This window comes from Hypomesus nipponensis, chromosome 9, assembly GCF_054491055.1.
Source record: "Hypomesus nipponensis isolate SF chromosome 9, ASM5449105v1, whole genome shotgun sequence".
Taxonomy (NCBI): Eukaryota; Metazoa; Chordata; class Actinopteri; order Osmeriformes; family Osmeridae; genus Hypomesus; species Hypomesus nipponensis.
This window is the reverse complement of record NC_140369.1, coordinates 24,344,468-24,364,663: the sequence shown is the minus strand read 5'-3', so window position 1 is coordinate 24,364,663 and position 20,196 is coordinate 24,344,468. Positions and strand designations below refer to the sequence as shown.

Genomic DNA, 20,196 nt, shown 5'->3' with positions numbered 1-20,196 from the left:
CCGATGCTAGATTAACCCCGGTATTCTTTTCGGACCACTGTATGCTCACGTGCACCCTTTCACTAACCTCGGGTGTGACGGTAGGGAAGGGTCTGTGGAAACTGAACTGCTCCCTGTTGGAGGACGAAGTGATAACAGGGTCATACAGGGAGCGGTTCAGGGACTGGCAGACCCTTCAGGACATGTTTGAAACACGAGCACAGTGGTGGGAAATGGTAAAACACAGGACACAGACTTTTTTTAAACGGAAAGGGAGGGAAAAAAGAAAGAAAACAGAGAGACGCATGGTGGGACTGCAGAGAAGGTTGGAAAGGTATTTTAAACTTACACAGGAAGGGTTGGATTTTAACAATGAAATAAGAGAGGTGAAAAAAGAAATGGTTTTAATGGCGGAAGAGGTGAGCAGAGGAGTGATTTTAAGAAGCAAAGAGAGAGACCTGGAGGAAGGAGAAAAATGTACCAGGTACTTTTTTAAGAAAATAATCAGCAGGAGCAATGTTTTAACGGGCATCAAAGATAAAAATGGGATTTTAAAAACTGACACACAACAGATTACGAAGGTGGTGGAGGAATTTTATGATGAGTTGTTTGAAAAGAAAGAAGTTTTTAATCACGTCATGGACGAGGTTTTAAGCTTTTTAGACAAAACAGTTGTAAACACCGTGCTTTTATCCCAGGATTTTACCCTTTTAGAAATGGACGAAAACATCAGATGTTTTAAAAAAGGGAAATCCCCAGGCGAGGACGGGCTCCCCCTGGAATTTTATCTGACCTTTTGGGATATTTTAAGACACGACCTGTTGACTGTTTTTAAGGACTTTGAACGACTCGACCGACTACCTGACAGTTTTAGAATGGGCATTGTATCCCTTTTATTCAAGAAGAATGACAAAACGGACCTAAAGAACTGGCGACCTATCACTCTTTTAAACGTTGATTGTAAACTTTTTAGCAAGATTTTAACCTCTCGTATGTCTTGTGTTTTAGGGGACTTGATCCACCCGGATCAAGCCTGCGCCATCCCGGGAAGGAGGATCACGGACAGCCTGGTACTGATCAGAGACGCCATCTGTTTTGCGAGAGACAGAAACATTCGGCTAGTAGTCCTAAATTTAGATTTTGAGAAAGCTTTTGATCGGGTCTCGCACCAGTACCTTTTCAAGGTACTGCAAAAAGCGGGTTTTCCGGGGAGATTCCTAGCTTGGGTGGGACTGCTGTATGGGGACATTACCAGCAAAATCCTTGTTAACGGGTTCTTATCCAAAGCAGTGGAAGTTAACTGCGGCGTCCGTCAGGGGTGTCCCTTATCCCCCTTACTCTATGTCTGCTGCATAGAGCCGCTGGCGCAGGTCTTGAGAAGGGACCAACTCATTTGTGGGTTGGGGATCCCGGGGACTGGGGGACTGACTGCCAAGTGCATTTTATACATGGACGACATCAACGTTTTATGCACTGACCTCTTATCTGTAGACAGGACCCTGGACCGGACTGACTGGTTTGGCCTCGCCTCGGGTGCCAAGCTTAACAGGGACAAGACAGAGGGGAGACTTTTCGGACCGTGGGGTGGGACAGACATGACTAGGCTTCCCATGACGACGACCCAGACCGACCTCCGCATCCTCGGGGTACATTTCGACCGGGAGGGGGGAGGGAGCGGAAACTGGGAGGGCTTACTGACAAAAACCCGACAGAAACTGACGTTCTGGGGACTCAGACGACTGACAATTGAGGGCAAGGTTTTAATCATTAAAGCAGTGATTTTACCCTTGTTCTTATTGATCTGTTCTGTTTTTATCCCCCCCAGACCCATTCTTTTAGCCCTTGACAGGATGGTGTTTTATTTCATCTGGGGGTCCAAGTGGGAGCGTGTGAAAAGAGAAGTGGTTAAGAGAGCCCCACGAAACGGAGGGAAGGGACTCCCGGATTTTAAAGTGTTCTTCGGTAGCCGGTACACCGCACTCCACCTGGCACTGGCGACGACCCCATCCGGAAACCACAAGACCGCGGCCCTGACCAGATTCTGGATGGGGTCCTACCTCAGGCACCTGCAGTGGATCCCGAAAGACCTGAGGACGCCAGTGTCTTTTAACCTCCCCCCGGCCTACCTTTTTATTAAGACGTTTTTAAAGACACACATTTTAGAGAAAGAACCACTCACCGTTTTAACCAAACACCGCTCTGTTCTCTCTCTTGTGCAGGAACGGGAGGAAGTGAGCCGAGTGCGCCGACTCGCCCTGGGTGAGTCGGCCACGGTCTGGCGGAACGTGAGCCACCCTGCCCTGCTGAACAAGCACCGAGACCTCTCCTGGATGGTGGCCCATGAGATCCTCCCGGTCAGAGCCGTCATGCACTCCCGGAGACTGGCGACAACATCCAGGTGCCCGCGGCCGACTTGTGGCGGAGAGGAGACCGTGCGGCACCTGCTCTGGGAGTGCAGTGCCGCCCGGGACCTGTGGATCCTGGCGGGGCCCCTGATAACCCCGTGCCTGCCGGCAGGGGAGGTCCTTAATGCACAGCTGGTGCTCTACGGGGTGAGCCAGAGGACCATGACATCTGTACAATTCCGCCAACTCTGGCTCACCCTGACATGCTTCAAAGAAGCCCTCTGGACCTCCAGGAACCTGCTGGTGGGGAAGCGCGTGGAGATGTCCACCCAGGCAGCGGCGGAACTGGCTGCAGAGACCCTCGGGTGGTACATCCCACGCGCCATACGGAAGGGGCCCCCCTCCACGTGAAGTGGTCCGGGCGGCAGCGGCCTGGCTGCGCCGGAATGGCTGCCCAGGTCGAGGATCTCCGCTGGGCCCCGGAGGGGGAGGACTCGGTGGCTTGTTCAGCGGGGCAGGTAGAGGCAAGCCAGACAAGCTCATCCCGGTCCTGCACAATTGAGGAACAGAACTTTTAAACGCACTCACACGCACACACTCACACAGCCACACAAGACACATAGCCACATACGCACACACACACACATAGTCACATACACACGTCACATTTTTGAAGACACATTGTAAAACATTCCTTTAAAGATGTCTTAACCAAGTGTACATTCTTTTATGGCTTTTTAACACTGCTGTATTTATTTATGATCACCTTGTTGTTTTAGCTGGCACTTTTTAATTACGATTTCGATTCAGTGCTTTTAAAGCAATTACACCAGTGTTTTAGCGCCCCCTATGCCCTGTAAATAATGTACCTTTTAAATATAAGAAAAGACATGTGAAATGAATTGTTTTTATGAACTGTCAACGGTGAGAACCAATAAATTTTTCTCAATTCAATTCTGTTCTTGTCAGTTTAATATCTGATAGGTCTCCCACGGGGGGGACCAGTTCTTATTAAGCCGATTTTTGCCAACGGGGAGTCGGAACGAGGGCTCGCTCCGTCCGCTCCACGCATCGCCCGGTATTGCAGCTTCTCTGGGGAACGGTGCACTCTTTCTAAGCGTGTCAAAGGGAAACCCTGTGGGGTGAGTGAGTGTGTGAGTGAGTGAGTGAGTGAGTGGGTGAGTGAGTGAGTGGGTGAGTGGGTGAGTGAGTGAGTGAGTGGGTGAGTGGGTGAGTGAGTGAGTGAGTGACAGACAGATTGTATGGCCGGGCGTGATCCTGGCTTTCCATCTCTGGTTGACAATAATCATGATAGAGTAGGTAAGAGGGAGTGCAAGTGCACCTTCCTTTTGTAACACGTTTGCTGCCTGCCTTGAAGTAGTCGATTTCATTCATTTGCAATGTCATGTCATTTGAACGTACTTACTTACTTACTTACCTACTCACCTACCAACCGGTGAGCGCGTTCTTGCTCTGATTGAACCCATAGAGTCAAAGAACTAAGTGTAATTCCATTGCTATTGGCCTCGTTTGGTGGTTCATGTGAATACACTGTTGAGTTCCCCATCTTCCTTTAAACCGTAGGGGACCGTAGGGGAATCAATTTTCAGTTGTTTGGCCACTATTTACCCCCCCGGCGAGGCGAAGCCCTTTTCGTTTGGCCCGCCGTTTTCCCTCCCTTTTACTTGAAAAAAAAAAAAAAAAAAAAAGTAAAACAAGTTTTTTCACTGACTGACTGACTTACTTACAGGCCGATCTGGTCGTCATAACATGTAATAACACGTATGTCATCTAGGAACCACACCAAAAGCGAGTGCCTGCCTGCCTGCCTGCCTGCCTGCCTGCCTGCCTGCCTGCCTGCCTGCCTGCCTGCCTGCCTGCCTGCCTGCCTGCCTGCCTGCCTGCCTGCCAGGAGCTTGGTCAACCCGAGTTCACAGCTGCCAAAATGCATCCGTTGTTGTGGGTGAAACAACGAGGACCACTTTTGTCAAGGTGTAACCCTAGCCCTACCACTTTTGTCAAGGTGTAACCCTAGCCCTAACCCTAGTAGGTGGGATGATTCGGCAAAATTCGGAACGCTTCACGGATTTGCGTGTCATCCTTTCGCAGGGGCCATGCTAATCTTCTCTGTATCGATCCAATTTTATTAGATGTGCTGCCGTAGCGAGCACAAGACAGGCAGCTGCACCGACCCCTATATATACGGCACGTCACTGGTCGAGTCGTCTCGGGGCGGGGTTGAAGCGCGAGGGAGGGCCGGTCCCCCCTTCCCCCTGGCCATCCCCTCTGCCCCTCCCTCCCTCCCTCTCTCTGCCCCTATCCCTACTGCAAACCCCTACCCCCGTAGTCCAGTCTAGTCCAGTCTAGTCTCGTCGTTACCGTGGCGCAGCGCAAGGGCACTGAGGGGCCGTGCGCGGGTAGCGTGGATCAATGGGGGTCATCGCTTCTCGGCCTTTTGGCTCAGATCAAGTGTAGTTTCTGTTCTTGTCAGTTTAATATCTGATAGGTCTCCCACGGGGGGGACCAGTTCTTATTAAGCCGATTTTTGCCAACGGGGAGTCGGAACGAGGGCTCGCTCCGTCCGCTCCACGCATCGCCCCGGTATTGCAGCTTCTCTGGGGAACGGTGCACTCTTTCTAAGCGTGTCAAAGGGAAACCCTGTGGGGTGAGTGAGTGTGTGAGTGAGTGAGTGAGTGAGTGAGTGAGTGAGTGAGTGGGTGAGTGGGTGAGTGAGTGAGTGACAGACAGATTGTATGGCCGGGCGTGATCCTGGCTTTCCATCTCTGGTTGACAATAATCATGATAGAGTAGGTAAGAGGGAGTGCAAGTGCACCTTCCTTTTGTAACACGTTTGCTGCCTGCCTTGAAGTAGTCGATTTCATTCATTTGCAATGTCATGTCATTTGAACGTACTTACTTACTTACTTACCTACTCACCTACCAACCGGTGAGCGCGTTCTTGCTCTGATTGAACCCATAGAGTCAAAGAACTAAGTGTAATTCCATTGCTATTGGCCTCGTTTGGTGGTTCATGTGAATACACTGTTGAGTTCCCCATCTTCCTTTAAACCGTAGGGGACCGTAGGGGAATCAATTTTCAGTTGTTTGGCCACTATTTACCCCCCCGGCAGAGGCGAAGCCCTTTTCGTTTGGCCCGCCGTTTTCCCTCCCTTTTACTTGAAAAAAAAAAAAAAAAGTAAAACAAGTTTTTTCACTGACTGACTGACTTACTTACAGGCCGATCTGGTCGTCATAACATGTAATAACACGTATGTCATCTAGGAACCACACCAAAAGCGAGTGCCTGCCTGCCTGCCTGCCTGCCTGCCTGCCTGCCTGCCTGCCTGCCTGCCTGCCTGCCTGCCTGCCTGCCTGCCTGCCTGCCTGCCTGCCTGCCTGCCTGCCTGCCTGCCTGCCTGCCTGCCTGCCTGCCAGGAGCTTGGTCAACCCGAGTTCACAGCTGCCAAAATGCATCCGTTGTTGTGGGTGAAACAACGAGGACCACTTTTGTCAAGGTGTAACCCTAGCCCTACCACTTTTGTCAAGGTGTAACCCTAGCCCTAACCCTAGTAGGTGGGATGATTCGGCAAAATTCGGAACGCTTCACGGATTTGCGTGTCATCCTTTCGCAGGGGCCATGCTAATCTTCTCTGTATCGATCCAATTTTATTAGATGTGCTGCCGTAGCGAGCACAAGACAGGCAGCTGCACCGACCCCTATATATACGGCACGTCACTGGTCGAGTCGTCTCGGGGCGGGGTTGAAGCGCGAGGGAGGGCCGGTCCCCCCCTTCCCCCTGGCCATCCCCTCTGCCCCTCCCTCCCTCCCTCTCTCTGCCCCTATCCCTACTGCAAACCCCTACCCCCGTAGTCCAGTCTAGTCCAGTCTAGTCTCGTCGTTACCGTGGCGCAGCGCAAGGGCACTGAGGGGCCGTGCGCGGGTAGCGTGGATCAATGGGGGTCATCGCTTCTCGGCCTTTTGGCTCAGATCAAGTGTAGTTTCTGTTCTTGTCAGTGCACACATCTTGGTGAAGGGGAGCACAGTTTTACACAACGGACGTATGCTTTTACTGAATTTGAACTTTTTAGGGAAGGATTTTAAACTGATAAATGTGTATGGTTTTAGCAGCAAGAATGAGAGGTGCGACCTTTTAGATGACCTGCAGTCCCACCTGCTAGGGAGGGATCCCCTAGTGGTGGGAGGGGATTTTAACTGTGTTTTATCAAGGAAAGATAGGAAAGGAGCCGGAGAGCTTTTTAAAGTAGACAGATCGTCGGTTTTATTACACGGACTTTGTAGGGATTTTAAATTAGTTGACTGTTTTAGATCCCTGCATCCCAGAGAGGAGGGCTTCACCTGGTCCAGTGGCGATGGTACCAGAGCCTCTCGCATTGACTACGTACTGACCCGGGACGCCCCCCCAACCGATGCTAGATTAACCCCGGTATTCTTTTCGGACCACTGTATGCTCACGTGCACCCTTTCACTAACCTCGGGTGTGACGGTAGGGAAGGGTCTGTGGAAACTGAACTGCTCCCTGTTGGAGGACGAAGTGATAACAGGGTCATACAGGGAGCGGTTCAGGGACTGGCAGACCCTTCAGGACATGTTTGAAACACGAGCACAGTGGTGGGAAATGGTAAAACACAGGACACAGACTTTTTTTAAACGGAAAGGGAGGGAAAAAAGAAAGAAAACAGAGAGACGCATGGTGGGACTGCAGAGAAGGTTGGAAAGGTATTTTAAACTTACACAGGAAGGGTTGGATTTTAACAATGAAATAAGAGAGGTGAAAAAAGAAATGGTTTTAATGGCGGAAGAGGTGAGCAGAGGAGTGATTTTAAGAAGCAAAGAGAGAGACCTGGAGGAAGGAGAAAAATGTACCAGGTACTTTTTTAAGAAAATAATCAGCAGGAGCAATGTTTTAACGGGCATCAAAGATAAAAATGGGATTTTAAAAACTGACACACAACAGATTACGAAGGTGGTGGAGGAATTTTATGATGAGTTGTTTGAAAAGAAAGAAGTTTTTAATCACGTCATGGACGAGGTTTTAAGCTTTTTAGACAAAACAGTTGTAAACACCGTGCTTTTATCCCAGGATTTTACCCTTTTAGAAATGGACGAAAACATCAGATGTTTTAAAAAAGGGAAATCCCCAGGCGAGGACGGGCTCCCCCTGGAATTTTATCTGACCTTTTGGGATATTTTAAGACACGACCTGTTGACTGTTTTTAAGGACTTTGAACGACTCGACCGACTACCTGACAGTTTTAGAATGGGCATTGTATCCCTTTTATTCAAGAAGAATGACAAAACGGACCTAAAGAACTGGCGACCTATCACTCTTTTAAACGTTGATTGTAAACTTTTTAGCAAGATTTTAACCTCTCGTATGTCTTGTGTTTTAGGGGACTTGATCCACCCGGATCAAGCCTGCGCCATCCCGGGAAGGAGGATCACGGACAGCCTGGTACTGATCAGAGACGCCATCTGTTTTGCGAGAGACAGAAACATTCGGCTAGTAGTCCTAAATTTAGATTTTGAGAAAGCTTTTGATCGGGTCTCGCACCAGTACCTTTTCAAGGTACTGCAAAAAGCGGGTTTTCCGGGGAGATTCCTAGCTTGGGTGGGACTGCTGTATGGGGACATTACCAGCAAAATCCTTGTTAACGGGTTCTTATCCAAAGCAGTGGAAGTTAACTGCGGCGTCCGTCAGGGGTGTCCCTTATCCCCCTTACTCTATGTCTGCTGCATAGAGCCGCTGGCGCAGGTCTTGAGAAGGGACCAACTCATTTGTGGGTTGGGGATCCCGGGGACTGGGGGACTGACTGCCAAGTGCATTTTATACATGGACGACATCAACGTTTTATGCACTGACCTCTTATCTGTAGACAGGACCCTGGACCGGACTGACTGGTTTGGCCTCGCCTCGGGTGCCAAGCTTAACAGGGACAAGACAGAGGGGAGACTTTTCGGACCGTGGGGTGGGACAGACATGACTAGGCTTCCCATGACGACGACCCAGACCGACCTCCGCATCCTCGGGGTACATTTCGACCGGGAGGGGGGAGGGAGCGGAAACTGGGAGGGCTTACTGACAAAAACCCGACAGAAACTGACGTTCTGGGGACTCAGACGACTGACAATTGAGGGCAAGGTTTTAATCATTAAAGCAGTGATTTTACCCTTGTTCTTATTGATCTGTTCTGTTTTTATCCCCCCCAGACCCATTCTTTTAGCCCTTGACAGGATGGTGTTTTATTTCATCTGGGGGTCCAAGTGGGAGCGTGTGAAAAGAGAAGTGGTTAAGAGAGCCCCACGAAACGGAGGGAAGGGACTCCCGGATTTTAAAGTGTTCTTCGGTAGCCGGTACACCGCACTCCACCTGGCACTGGCGACGACCCCATCCGGAAACCACAAGACCGCGGCCCTGACCAGATTCTGGATGGGGTCCTACCTCAGGCACCTGCAGTGGATCCCGAAAGACCTGAGGACGCCAGTGTCTTTTAACCTCCCCCCGGCCTACCTTTTTATTAAGACGTTTTTAAAGACACACATTTTAGAGAAAGAACCACTCACCGTTTTAACCAAACACCGCTCTGTTCTCTCTCTTGTGCAGGAACGGGAGGAAGTGAGCCGAGTGCGCCGACTCGCCCTGGGTGAGTCGGCCACGGTCTGGCGGAACGTGAGCCACCCTGCCCTGCTGAACAAGCACCGAGACCTCTCCTGGATGGTGGCCCATGAGATCCTCCCGGTCAGAGCCGTCATGCACTCCCGGAGACTGGCGACAACATCCAGGTGCCCGCGGCCGACTTGTGGCGGAGAGGAGACCGTGCGGCACCTGCTCTGGGAGTGCAGTGCCGCCCGGGACCTGTGGATCCTGGCGGGGCCCCTGATAACCCCGTGCCTGCCGGCAGGGGAGGTCCTTAATGCACAGCTGGTGCTCTACGGGGTGAGCCAGAGGACCATGACATCTGTACAATTCCGCCAACTCTGGCTCACCCTGACATGCTTCAAAGAAGCCCTCTGGACCTCCAGGAACCTGCTGGTGGGGAAGCGCGTGGAGATGTCCACCCAGGCAGCGGCGGAACTGGCTGCAGAGACCCTCGGGTGGTACATCCCACGCGCCATACGGAAGGGGCCCCCCTCCACGTGAAGTGGTCCGGGCGGCAGCGGCCTGGCTGCGCCGGAATGGCTGCCCAGGTCGAGGATCTCCGCTGGGCCCCGGAGGGGGAGGACTCGGTGGCTTGTTCAGCGGGGCAGGTAGAGGCAAGCCAGACAAGCTCATCCCGGTCCTGCACAATTGAGGAACAGAACTTTTAAACGCACTCACACGCACACACTCACACAGCCACACAAGACACATAGCCACATACGCACACACACACACATAGTCACATACACACGTCACATTTTTGAAGACACATTGTAAAACATTCCTTTAAAGATGTCTTAACCAAGTGTACATTCTTTTATGGCTTTTTAACACTGCTGTATTTATTTATGATCACCTTGTTGTTTTAGCTGGCACTTTTTAATTACGATTTCGATTCAGTGCTTTTAAAGCAATTACACCAGTGTTTTAGCGCCCCCTATGCCCTGTAAATAATGTACCTTTTAAATATAAGAAAAGACATGTGAAATGAATTGTTTTCATGAACTGTCAACGGTGAGAACCAATAAATTTTTCTCAATTCAATTCAATTCTGTTCTTGTCAGTTTAATATCTGATAGGTCTCCCACGGGGGGGACCAGTTCTTATTAAGCCGATTTTTGCCAACGGGGAGTCGGAACGAGGGCTCGCTCCGTCCGCTCCACGCATCGCCCCGGTATTGCAGCTTCTCTGGGGAACGGTGCACTCTTTCTAAGCGTGTCAAAGGGAAACCCTGTGGGGTGAGTGAGTGTGTGAGTGAGTGAGTGAGTGAGTGAGTGAGTGAGTGAGTGGGTGAGTGGGTGAGTGAGTGAGTGAGTGACAGACAGATTGTATGGCCGGGCGTGATCCTGGCTTTCCATCTCTGGTTGACAATAATCATGATAGAGTAGGTAAGAGGGAGTGCAAGTGCACCTTCCTTTTGTAACACGTTTGCTGCCTGCCTTGAAGTAGTCGATTTCATTCATTTGCAATGTCATGTCATTTGAACGTACTTACTTACTTACTTACCTACTCACCTACCAACCGGTGAGCGCGTTCTTGCTCTGATTGAACCCATAGAGTCAAAGAACTAAGTGTAATTCCATTGCTATTGGCCTCGTTTGGTGGTTCATGTGAATACACTGTTGAGTTCCCCATCTTCCTTTAAACCGTAGGGGACCGTAGGGGAATCAATTTTCAGTTGTTTGGCCACTATTTACCCCCCCCGGCGAGGCGAAGCCCTTTTCGTTTGGCCCGCCGTTTTCCCTCCCTTTTACTTGAAAAAAAAAAAAAAAAAAAAAAAGTAAAACAAGTTTTTTCACTGACTGACTGACTTACTTACAGGCCGATCTGGTCGTCATAACATGTAATAACACGTATGTCATCTAGGAACCACACCAAAAGCGAGTGCCTGCCTGCCTGCCTGCCTGCCTGCCTGCCTGCCTGCCTGCCTGCCTGCCTGCCTGCCTGCCTGCCTGCCTGCCTGCCTGCCTGCCTGCCTGCCAGGAGCTTGGTCAACCCGAGTTCACAGCTGCCAAAATGCATCCGTTGTTGTGGGTGAAACAACGAGGACCACTTTTGTCAAGGTGTAACCCTAGCCCTACCACTTTTGTCAAGGTGTAACCCTAGCCCTAACCCTAGTAGGTGGGATGATTCGGCAAAATTCGGAACGCTTCACGGATTTGCGTGTCATCCTTTCGCAGGGGCCATGCTAATCTTCTCTGTATCGATCCAATTTTATTAGATGTGCTGCCGTAGCGAGCACAAGACAGGCAGCTGCACCGACCCCTATATATACGGCACGTCACTGGTCGAGTCGTCTCGGGGCGGGGTTGAAGCGCGAGGGAGGGCCGGTCCCCCCCTTCCCCCTGGCCATCCCCTCTGCCCCTCCCTCCCTCCCTCTCTCTGCCCCTATCCCTACTGCAAACCCCTACCCCCGTAGTCCAGTCTAGTCCAGTCTAGTCTCGTCGTTACCGTGGCGCAGCGCAAGGGCACTGAGGGGCCGTGCGCGGGTAGCGTGGATCAATGGGGGTCATCGCTTCTCGGCCTTTTGGCTCAGATCAAGTGTAGTTTCTGTTCTTGTCAGTTTAATATCTGATAGGTCTCCCACGGGGGGGACCAGTTCTTATTAAGCCGATTTTTGCCAACGGGGAGTCGGAACGAGGGCTCGCTCCGTCCGCTCCACGCATCGCCCCGGTATTGCAGCTTCTCTGGGGAACGGTGCACTCTTTCTAAGCGTGTCAAAGGGAAACCCTGTGGGGTGAGTGAGTGTGTGAGTGAGTGAGTGAGTGAGTGAGTGAGTGAGTGGGTGAGTGGGTGAGTGAGTGAGTGACAGACAGATTGTATGGCCGGGCGTGATCCTGGCTTTCCATCTCTGGTTGACAATAATCATGATAGAGTAGGTAAGAGGGAGTGCAAGTGCACCTTCCTTTTGTAACACGTTTGCTGCCTGCCTTGAAGTAGTCGATTTCATTCATTTGCAATGTCATGTCATTTGAACGTACTTACTTACTTACTTACCTACTCACCTACCAACCGGTGAGCGCGTTCTTGCTCTGATTGAACCCATAGAGTCAAAGAACTAAGTGTAATTCCATTGCTATTGGCCTCGTTTGGTGGTTCATGTGAATACACTGTTGAGTTCCCCATCTTCCTTTAAACCGTAGGGGACCGTAGGGGAATCAATTTTCAGTTGTTTGGCCACTATTTACCCCCCCCGGCAGAGGCGAAGCCCTTTTCGTTTGGCCCGCCGTTTTCCCTCCCTTTTACTTGAAAAAAAAAAAAAAGTAAAACAAGTTTTTTCACTGACTGACTGACTTACTTACAGGCCGATCTGGTCGTCATAACATGTAATAACACGTATGTCATCTAGGAACCACACCAAAAGCGAGTGCCTGCCTGCCTGCCTGCCTGCCTGCCTGCCTGCCTGCCTGCCTGCCTGCCTGCCTGCCTGCCTGCCTGCCTGCCTGCCTGCCTGCCTGCCTGCCTGCCTGCCTGCCTGCCTGCCTGCCAGGAGCTTGGTCAACCCGAGTTCACAGCTGCCAAAATGCATCCGTTGTTGTGGGTGAAACAACGAGGACCACTTTTGTCAAGGTGTAACCCTAGCCCTACCACTTTTGTCAAGGTGTAACCCTAGCCCTAACCCTAGTAGGTGGGATGATTCGGCAAAATTCGGAACGCTTCACGGATTTGCGTGTCATCCTTTCGCAGGGGCCATGCTAATCTTCTCTGTATCGATCCAATTTTATTAGATGTGCTGCCGTAGCGAGCACAAGACAGGCAGCTGCACCGACCCCTATATATACGGCACGTCACTGGTCGAGTCGTCTCGGGGCGGGGTTGAAGCGCGAGGGAGGGCCGGTCCCCCCCTTCCCCCTGGCCATCCCCTCTGCCCCTCCCTCCCTCCCTCTCTCTGCCCCTATCCCTACTGCAAACCCCTACCCCCGTAGTCCAGTCTAGTCCAGTCTAGTCTCGTCGTTACCGTGGCGCAGCGCAAGGGCACTGAGGGGCCGTGCGCGGGTAGCGTGGATCAATGGGGGTCATCGCTTCTCGGCCTTTTGGCTCAGATCAAGTGTAGTTTCTGTTCTTGTCAGTGCACACATCTTGGTGAAGGGGAGCACAGTTTTACACAACGGACGTATGCTTTTACTGAATTTGAACTTTTTAGGGAAGGATTTTAAACTGATAAATGTGTATGGTTTTAGCAGCAAGAATGAGAGGTGCGACCTTTTAGATGACCTGCAGTCCCACCTGCTAGGGAGGGATCCCCTAGTGGTGGGAGGGGATTTTAACTGTGTTTTATCAAGGAAAGATAGGAAAGGAGCCGGAGAGCTTTTTAAAGTAGACAGATCGTCGGTTTTATTACACGGACTTTGTAGGGATTTTAAATTAGTTGACTGTTTTAGATCCCTGCATCCCAGAGAGGAGGGCTTCACCTGGTCCAGTGGCGATGGTACCAGAGCCTCTCGCATTGACTACGTACTGACCCGGGACGCCCCCCCAACCGATGCTAGATTAACCCCGGTATTCTTTTCGGACCACTGTATGCTCACGTGCACCCTTTCACTAACCTCGGGTGTGACGGTAGGGAAGGGTCTGTGGAAACTGAACTGCTCCCTGTTGGAGGACGAAGTGATAACAGGGTCATACAGGGAGCGGTTCAGGGACTGGCAGACCCTTCAGGACATGTTTGAAACACGAGCACAGTGGTGGGAAATGGTAAAACACAGGACACAGACTTTTTTTAAACGGAAAGGGAGGGAAAAAAGAAAGAAAACAGAGAGACGCATGGTGGGACTGCAGAGAAGGTTGGAAAGGTATTTTAAACTTACACAGGAAGGGTTGGATTTTAACAATGAAATAAGAGAGGTGAAAAAAGAAATGGTTTTAATGGCGGAAGAGGTGAGCAGAGGAGTGATTTTAAGAAGCAAAGAGAGAGACCTGGAGGAAGGAGAAAAATGTACCAGGTACTTTTTTAAGAAAATAATCAGCAGGAGCAATGTTTTAACGGGCATCAAAGATAAAAATGGGATTTTAAAAACTGACACACAACAGATTACGAAGGTGGTGGAGGAATTTTATGATGAGTTGTTTGAAAAGAAAGAAGTTTTTAATCACGTCATGGACGAGGTTTTAAGCTTTTTAGACAAAACAGTTGTAAACACCGTGCTTTTATCCCAGGATTTTACCCTTTTAGAAATGGACGAAAACATCAGATGTTTTAAAAAAGGGAAATCCCCAGGCGAGGACGGGCTCCCCCTGGAATTTTATCTGACCTTTTGGGATATTTTAAGACACGACCTGTTGACTGTTTTTAAGGACTTTGAACGACTCGACCGACTACCTGACAGTTTTAGAATGGGCATTGTATCCCTTTTATTCAAGAAGAATGACAAAACGGACCTAAAGAACTGGCGACCTATCACTCTTTTAAACGTTGATTGTAAACTTTTTAGCAAGATTTTAACCTCTCGTATGTCTTGTGTTTTAGGGGACTTGATCCACCCGGATCAAGCCTGCGCCATCCCGGGAAGGAGGATCACGGACAGCCTGGTACTGATCAGAGACGCCATCTGTTTTGCGAGAGACAGAAACATTCGGCTAGTAGTCCTAAATTTAGATTTTGAGAAAGCTTTTGATCGGGTCTCGCACCAGTACCTTTTCAAGGTACTGCAAAAAGCGGGTTTTCCGGGGAGATTCCTAGCTTGGGTGGGACTGCTGTATGGGGACATTACCAGCAAAATCCTTGTTAACGGGTTCTTATCCAAAGCAGTGGAAGTTAACTGCGGCGTCCGTCAGGGGTGTCCCTTATCCCCCTTACTCTATGTCTGCTGCATAGAGCCGCTGGCGCAGGTCTTGAGAAGGGACCAACTCATTTGTGGGTTGGGGATCCCGGGGACTGGGGGACTGACTGCCAAGTGCATTTTATACATGGACGACATCAACGTTTTATGCACTGACCTCTTATCTGTAGACAGGACCCTGGACCGGACTGACTGGTTTGGCCTCGCCTCGGGTGCCAAGCTTAACAGGGACAAGACAGAGGGGAGACTTTTCGGACCGTGGGGTGGGACAGACATGACTAGGCTTCCCATGACGACGACCCAGACCGACCTCCGCATCCTCGGGGTACATTTCGACCGGGAGGGGGGAGGGAGCGGAAACTGGGAGGGCTTACTGACAAAAACCCGACAGAAACTGACGTTCTGGGGACTCAGACGACTGACAATTGAGGGCAAGGTTTTAATCATTAAAGCAGTGATTTTACCCTTGTTCTTATTGATCTGTTCTGTTTTTATCCCCCCCAGACCCATTCTTTTAGCCCTTGACAGGATGGTGTTTTATTTCATCTGGGGGTCCAAGTGGGAGCGTGTGAAAAGAGAAGTGGTTAAGAGAGCCCCACGAAACGGAGGGAAGGGACTCCCGGATTTTAAAGTGTTCTTCGGTAGCCGGTACACCGCACTCCACCTGGCACTGGCGACGACCCCATCCGGAAACCACAAGACCGCGGCCCTGACCAGATTCTGGATGGGGTCCTACCTCAGGCACCTGCAGTGGATCCCGAAAGACCTGAGGACGCCAGTGTCTTTTAACCTCCCCCCGGCCTACCTTTTTATTAAGACGTTTTTAAAGACACACATTTTAGAGAAAGAACCACTCACCGTTTTAACCAAACACCGCTCTGTTCTCTCTCTTGTGCAGGAACGGGAGGAAGTGAGCCGAGTGCGCCGACTCGCCCTGGGTGAGTCGGCCACGGTCTGGCGGAACGTGAGCCACCCTGCCCTGCTGAACAAGCACCGAGACCTCTCCTGGATGGTGGCCCATGAGATCCTCCCGGTCAGAGCCGTCATGCACTCCCGGAGACTGGCGACAACATCCAGGTGCCCGCGGCCGACTTGTGGCGGAGAGGAGACCGTGCGGCACCTGCTCTGGGAGTGCAGTGCCGCCCGGGACCTGTGGATCCTGGCGGGGCCCCTGATAACCCCGTGCCTGCCGGCAGGGGAGGTCCTTAATGCACAGCTGGTGCTCTACGGGGTGAGCCAGAGGACCATGACATCTGTACAATTCCGCCAACTCTGGCTCACCCTGACATGCTTCAAAGAAGCCCTCTGGACCTCCAGGAACCTGCTGGTGGGGAAGCGCGTGGAGATGTCCACCCAGGCAGCGGCGGAACTGGCTGCAGAGACCCTCGGGTGGTACATCCCACGCGCCATACGGAAGGGGCCCCCCTCCACGTGAAGTGGTCCGGGCGGCAGCGGCCTGGCTGCGCCGGAATGGCTGCCCAGGTCGAGGATCTCCGCTGGGCCCCGGAGGGGGAGGACTCGGTGGCTTGTTCAGCGGGGCAGGTAGAGGCAAGCCAGACAAGCTCATCCCGGTCCTGCACAATTGAGGAACAGAACTTTTAAACGCACTCACACGCACACACTCACACAGCCACACAAGACACATAGCCACATACGCACACACACACACATAGTCACATACACACGTCACATTTTTGAAGACACATTGTAAAACATTCCTTTAAAGATGTCTTAACCAAGTGTACATTCTTTTATGGCTTTTTAACACTGCTGTATTTATTTATGATCACCTTGTTGTTTTAGCTGGCACTTTTTAATTACGATTTCGATTCAGTGCTTTTAAAGCAATTACACCAGTGTTTTAGCGCCCCCTATGCCCTGTAAATAATGTACCTTTTAAATATAAGAAAAGACATGTGAAATGAATTGTTTTCATGAACTGTCAACGGTGAGAACCAATAAATTTTTCTCAATTCAATTCAATTCTGTTCTTGTCAGTTTAATATCTGATAGGTCTCCCACGGGGGGGACCAGTTCTTATTAAGCCGATTTTTGCCAACGGGGAGTCGGAACGAGGGCTCGCTCCGTCCGCTCCACGCATCGCCCCGGTATTGCAGCTTCTCTGGGGAACGGTGCACTCTTTCTAAGCGTGTCAAAGGGAAACCCTGTGGGGTGAGTGAGTGTGTGAGTGAGTGAGTGAGTGAGTGAGTGAGTGAGTGGGTGAGTGGGTGAGTGAGTGAGTGAGTGACAGACAGATTGTATGGCCGGGCGTGATCCTGGCTTTCCATCTCTGGTTGACAATAATCATGATAGAGTAGGTAAGAGGGAGTGCAAGTGCACCTTCCTTTTGTAACACGTTTGCTGCCTGCCTTGAAGTAGTCGATTTCATTCATTTGCAATGTCATGTCATTTGAACGTACTTACTTACTTACTTACCTACTCACCTACCAACCGGTGAGCGCGTTCTTGCTCTGATTGAACCCATAGAGTCAAAGAACTAAGTGTAATTCCATTGCTATTGGCCTCGTTTGGTGGTTCATGTGAATACACTGTTGAGTTCCCCATCTTCCTTTAAACCGTAGGGGACCGTAGGGGAATCAATTTTCAGTTGTTTGGCCACTATTTACCCCCCCCGGCGAGGCGAAGCCCTTTTCGTTTGGCCCGCCGTTTTCCCTCCCTTTTACTTGAAAAAAAAAAAAAAAAAAAAAAAGTAAAACAAGTTTTTTCACTGACTGACTGACTTACTTACAGGCCGATCTGGTCGTCATAACATGTAATAACACGTATGTCATCTAGGAACCACACCAAAAGCGAGTGCCTGCCTGCCTGCCTGCCTGCCTGCCTGCCTGCCTGCCTGCCTGCCTGCCTGCCTGCCTGCCTGCCTGCCTGCCTGCCTGCCTGCCTGCCTGCCTGCCTGCCTGCCTGCCTGCCTGCCTGCCTGCCTGCCAGGAGCTTGGTCAACCCGAGTTCACAGCTGCCAAAATGCATCCGTTGTTGTGGGTGAAACAACGAGGACCACTTTTGTCAAGGTGTAACCCTAGCCCTACCACTTTTGTCAAGGTGTAACCCTAGCCCTAACCCTAGTAGGTGGGATGATTCGGCAAAATTCGGAACGCTTCACGGATTTGCGTGTCATCCTTTCGCAGGGGCCATGCTAATCTTCTCTGTATCGATCCAATTTTATTAGATGTGCTGCCGTAGCGAGCACAAGACAGGCAGCTGCACCGACCCCTATATATACGGCACGTCACTGGTCGAGTCGTCTCGGGGCGGGGTTGAAGCGCGAGGGAGGGCCGGTCCCCCCCTTCCCCCTGGCCATCCCCTCTGCCCCTCCCTCCCTCCCTCTCTCTGCCCCTATCCCTACTGCAAACCCCTACCCCCGTAGTCCAGTCTAGTCCAGTCTAGTCTCGTCGTTACCGTGGCGCAGCGCAAGGGCACTGAGGGGCCGTGCGCGGGTAGCGTGGATCAATGGGGGTCATCGCTTCTCGGCCTTTTGGCTCAGATCAAGTGTAGTTTCTGTTCTTGTCAGTTTAATATCTGATAGGTCTCCCACGGGGGGGACCAGTTCTTATTAAGCCGATTTTTGCCAACGGGGAGTCGGAACGAGGGCTCGCTCCGTCCGCTCCACGCATCGCCCCGGTATTGCAGCTTCTCTGGGGAACGGTGCACTCTTTCTAAGCGTGTCAAAGGGAAACCCTGTGGGGTGAGTGAGTGTGTGAGTGAGTGAGTGAGTGAGTGAGTGAGTGGGTGAGTGGGTGAGTGAGTGACAGACAGATTGTATGGCCGGGCGTGATCCTGGCTTTCCATCTCTGGTTGACAATAATCATGATAGAGTAGGTAAGAGGGAGTGCAAGTGCACCTTCCTTTTGTAACACGTTTGCTGCCTGCCTTGAAGTAGTCGATTTCATTCATTTGCAATGTCATGTCATTTGAACGTACTTACTTACTTACTTACCTACTCACCTACCAACCGGTGAGCGCGTTCTTGCTCTGATTGAACCCATAGAGTCAAAGAACTAAGTGTAATTCCATTGCTATTGGCCTCGTTTGGTGGTTCATGTGAATACACTGTTGAGTTCCCCATCTTCCTTTAAACCGTAGGGGACCGTAGGGGAATCAATTTTCAGTTGTTTGGCCACTATTTACCCCCCCCGGCGAGGCGAAGCCCTTTTCGTTTGGCCCGCCGTTTTCCCTCCCTTTTACTTGAAAAAAAAAAAAAAAGTAAAACAAGTTTTTTCACTGACTGACTGACTTACTTACAGGCCGATCTGGTCGTCATAACATGTAATAACACGTATGTCATCTAGGAACCACACCAAAAGCGAGTGCCTGCCTGCCTGCCTGCCTGCCTGCCTGCCTGCCTGCCTGCCTGCCTGCCTGCCTGCCTGCCTGCCTGCCTGCCTGCCTGCCTGCCTGCCTGCCTGCCTGCCTGCCTGCCTGCCTGCCTGCCAGGAGCTTGGTCAACCCGAGTTCACAGCTGCCAAAATGCATCCGTTGTTGTGGGTGAAACAACGAGGACCACTTTTGTCAAGGTGTAACCCTAGCCCTACCACTTTTGTCAAGGTGTAACCCTAGCCCTAACCCTAGTAGGTGGGATGATTCGGCAAAATTCGGAACGCTTCACGGATTTGCGTGTCATCCTTTCGCAGGGGCCATGCTAATCTTCTCTGTATCGATCCAATTTTATTAGATGTGCTGCCGTAGCGAGCACAAGACAGGCAGCTGCACCGACCCCTATATATACGGCACGTCACTGGTCGAGTCGTCTCGGGGCGGGGTTGAAGCGCGAGGGAGGGCCGGTCCCCCCCTTCCCCCTGGCCATCCCCTCTGCCCCTCCCTCCCTCCCTCTCTCTGCCCCTATCCCTACTGCAAACCCCTACCCCCGTAGTCCAGTCTAGTCCAGTCTAGTCTCGTCGTTACCGTGGCGCAGCGCAAGGGCACTGAGGGGCCGTGCGCGGGTAGCGTGGATCAATGGGGGTCATCGCTTCTCGGCCTTTTGGCTCAGATCAAGTGTAGTTTCTGTTCTTGTCAGTTTAATATCTGATAGGTCTCCCACGGGGGGGACCAGTTCTTATTAAGCCGATTTTTGCCAACGGGGAGTCGGAACGAGGGCTCGCTCCGTCCGCTCCACGCATCGCCCCGGTATTGCAGGTTCTCTGGGGAACGGTGCACTCTTTCTAAGCGTGTCAAAGGGAAACCCTGTGGGGTGAGTGAGTGTGTGTGTGAGTGAGTGAGTGAGTGAGTGGGTGAGTGGGTGAGTGAGTGAGTGAGTGACAGACAGATTGTATGGCCGGGCGTGATCCTGGCTTTCCATCTCTGGTTGACAATAATCATGATAGAGTAGGTAAGAGGGAGTGCAAGTGCACCTTCGTTTTGTAACACGTTTGCTGCCTGCCTTGAAGTAGTCGATTTCATTCATTTGCAATGTCATGT

At 51.2% G+C, this 20,196-nt stretch overlaps 1 protein-coding gene, 12 non-coding genes and 3 pseudogenes across 13 annotated transcripts; 10 read left to right on the top strand and 6 right to left on the bottom strand.

The window, feature by feature from the left end:
- Positions 1 to 1,465: 1,465 nt before the first annotated feature.
- Positions 1,466 to 2,996, top strand: LOC146273760 (uncharacterized). Its single transcript, XM_084705966.1, has one exon. It carries the CDS (start codon positions 1,575 to 1,577, stop codon positions 2,733 to 2,735), a length of 1,161 nt encoding a protein of 386 aa, XP_084562092.1. The 5' UTR covers positions 1,466 to 1,574; the 3' UTR covers positions 2,736 to 2,996.
- Positions 2,997 to 3,258: 262 nt separating this feature from the next.
- Positions 3,259 to 3,437, top strand: LOC146273759 (U2 spliceosomal RNA; annotated as a pseudogene).
- Positions 3,438 to 4,388: 951 nt separating this feature from the next.
- On the bottom strand, positions 4,389 to 4,495 carry LOC146273758 (U6 spliceosomal RNA). The gene has a single exon (XR_014766785.1). It is a non-coding gene; the product is annotated as a U6 spliceosomal RNA (small nuclear RNA).
- A 268-nt stretch (positions 4,496 to 4,763) lies between these two features.
- LOC146273757 (U2 spliceosomal RNA) lies at positions 4,764 to 4,960 on the top strand. Its single transcript, XR_014766950.1, has one exon. It is a non-coding gene; the product is annotated as a U2 spliceosomal RNA (small nuclear RNA).
- Positions 4,961 to 5,911: 951 nt separating this feature from the next.
- On the bottom strand, positions 5,912 to 6,018 carry LOC146273756 (U6 spliceosomal RNA). The gene has a single exon (XR_014766784.1). It is a non-coding gene; the product is annotated as a U6 spliceosomal RNA (small nuclear RNA).
- A 269-nt stretch (positions 6,019 to 6,287) lies between these two features.
- Positions 6,288 to 6,515, top strand: LOC146273755 (U2 spliceosomal RNA; annotated as a pseudogene).
- Positions 6,516 to 10,007: 3,492 nt separating this feature from the next.
- LOC146273754 (U2 spliceosomal RNA) lies at positions 10,008 to 10,192 on the top strand. Its single transcript, XR_014767025.1, has one exon. It is a non-coding gene; the product is annotated as a U2 spliceosomal RNA (small nuclear RNA).
- Positions 10,193 to 11,118: 926 nt separating this feature from the next.
- On the bottom strand, positions 11,119 to 11,225 carry LOC146273753 (U6 spliceosomal RNA). The gene has a single exon (XR_014766782.1). It is a non-coding gene; the product is annotated as a U6 spliceosomal RNA (small nuclear RNA).
- Positions 11,226 to 11,494: 269 nt separating this feature from the next.
- On the top strand, positions 11,495 to 11,691 carry LOC146273752 (U2 spliceosomal RNA). The gene has a single exon (XR_014766949.1). It is a non-coding gene; the product is annotated as a U2 spliceosomal RNA (small nuclear RNA).
- Positions 11,692 to 12,625: 934 nt separating this feature from the next.
- On the bottom strand, positions 12,626 to 12,732 carry LOC146273751 (U6 spliceosomal RNA). The gene has a single exon (XR_014766781.1). It is a non-coding gene; the product is annotated as a U6 spliceosomal RNA (small nuclear RNA).
- A 269-nt stretch (positions 12,733 to 13,001) lies between these two features.
- Positions 13,002 to 13,229, top strand: LOC146273750 (U2 spliceosomal RNA; annotated as a pseudogene).
- A 3,492-nt stretch (positions 13,230 to 16,721) lies between these two features.
- On the top strand, positions 16,722 to 16,906 carry LOC146273749 (U2 spliceosomal RNA). Its single transcript, XR_014767024.1, has one exon. It is a non-coding gene; the product is annotated as a U2 spliceosomal RNA (small nuclear RNA).
- A 958-nt stretch (positions 16,907 to 17,864) lies between these two features.
- LOC146273748 (U6 spliceosomal RNA) lies at positions 17,865 to 17,971 on the bottom strand. The gene has a single exon (XR_014766780.1). It is a non-coding gene; the product is annotated as a U6 spliceosomal RNA (small nuclear RNA).
- Positions 17,972 to 18,240: 269 nt separating this feature from the next.
- LOC146273747 (U2 spliceosomal RNA) lies at positions 18,241 to 18,437 on the top strand. The gene has a single exon (XR_014766948.1). It is a non-coding gene; the product is annotated as a U2 spliceosomal RNA (small nuclear RNA).
- A 930-nt stretch (positions 18,438 to 19,367) lies between these two features.
- On the bottom strand, positions 19,368 to 19,474 carry LOC146273746 (U6 spliceosomal RNA). Its single transcript, XR_014766779.1, has one exon. It is a non-coding gene; the product is annotated as a U6 spliceosomal RNA (small nuclear RNA).
- Positions 19,475 to 19,743: 269 nt separating this feature from the next.
- Positions 19,744 to 19,940, top strand: LOC146273745 (U2 spliceosomal RNA). Its single transcript, XR_014767023.1, has one exon. It is a non-coding gene; the product is annotated as a U2 spliceosomal RNA (small nuclear RNA).
- Positions 19,941 to 20,196: the final 256 nt, after the last annotated feature.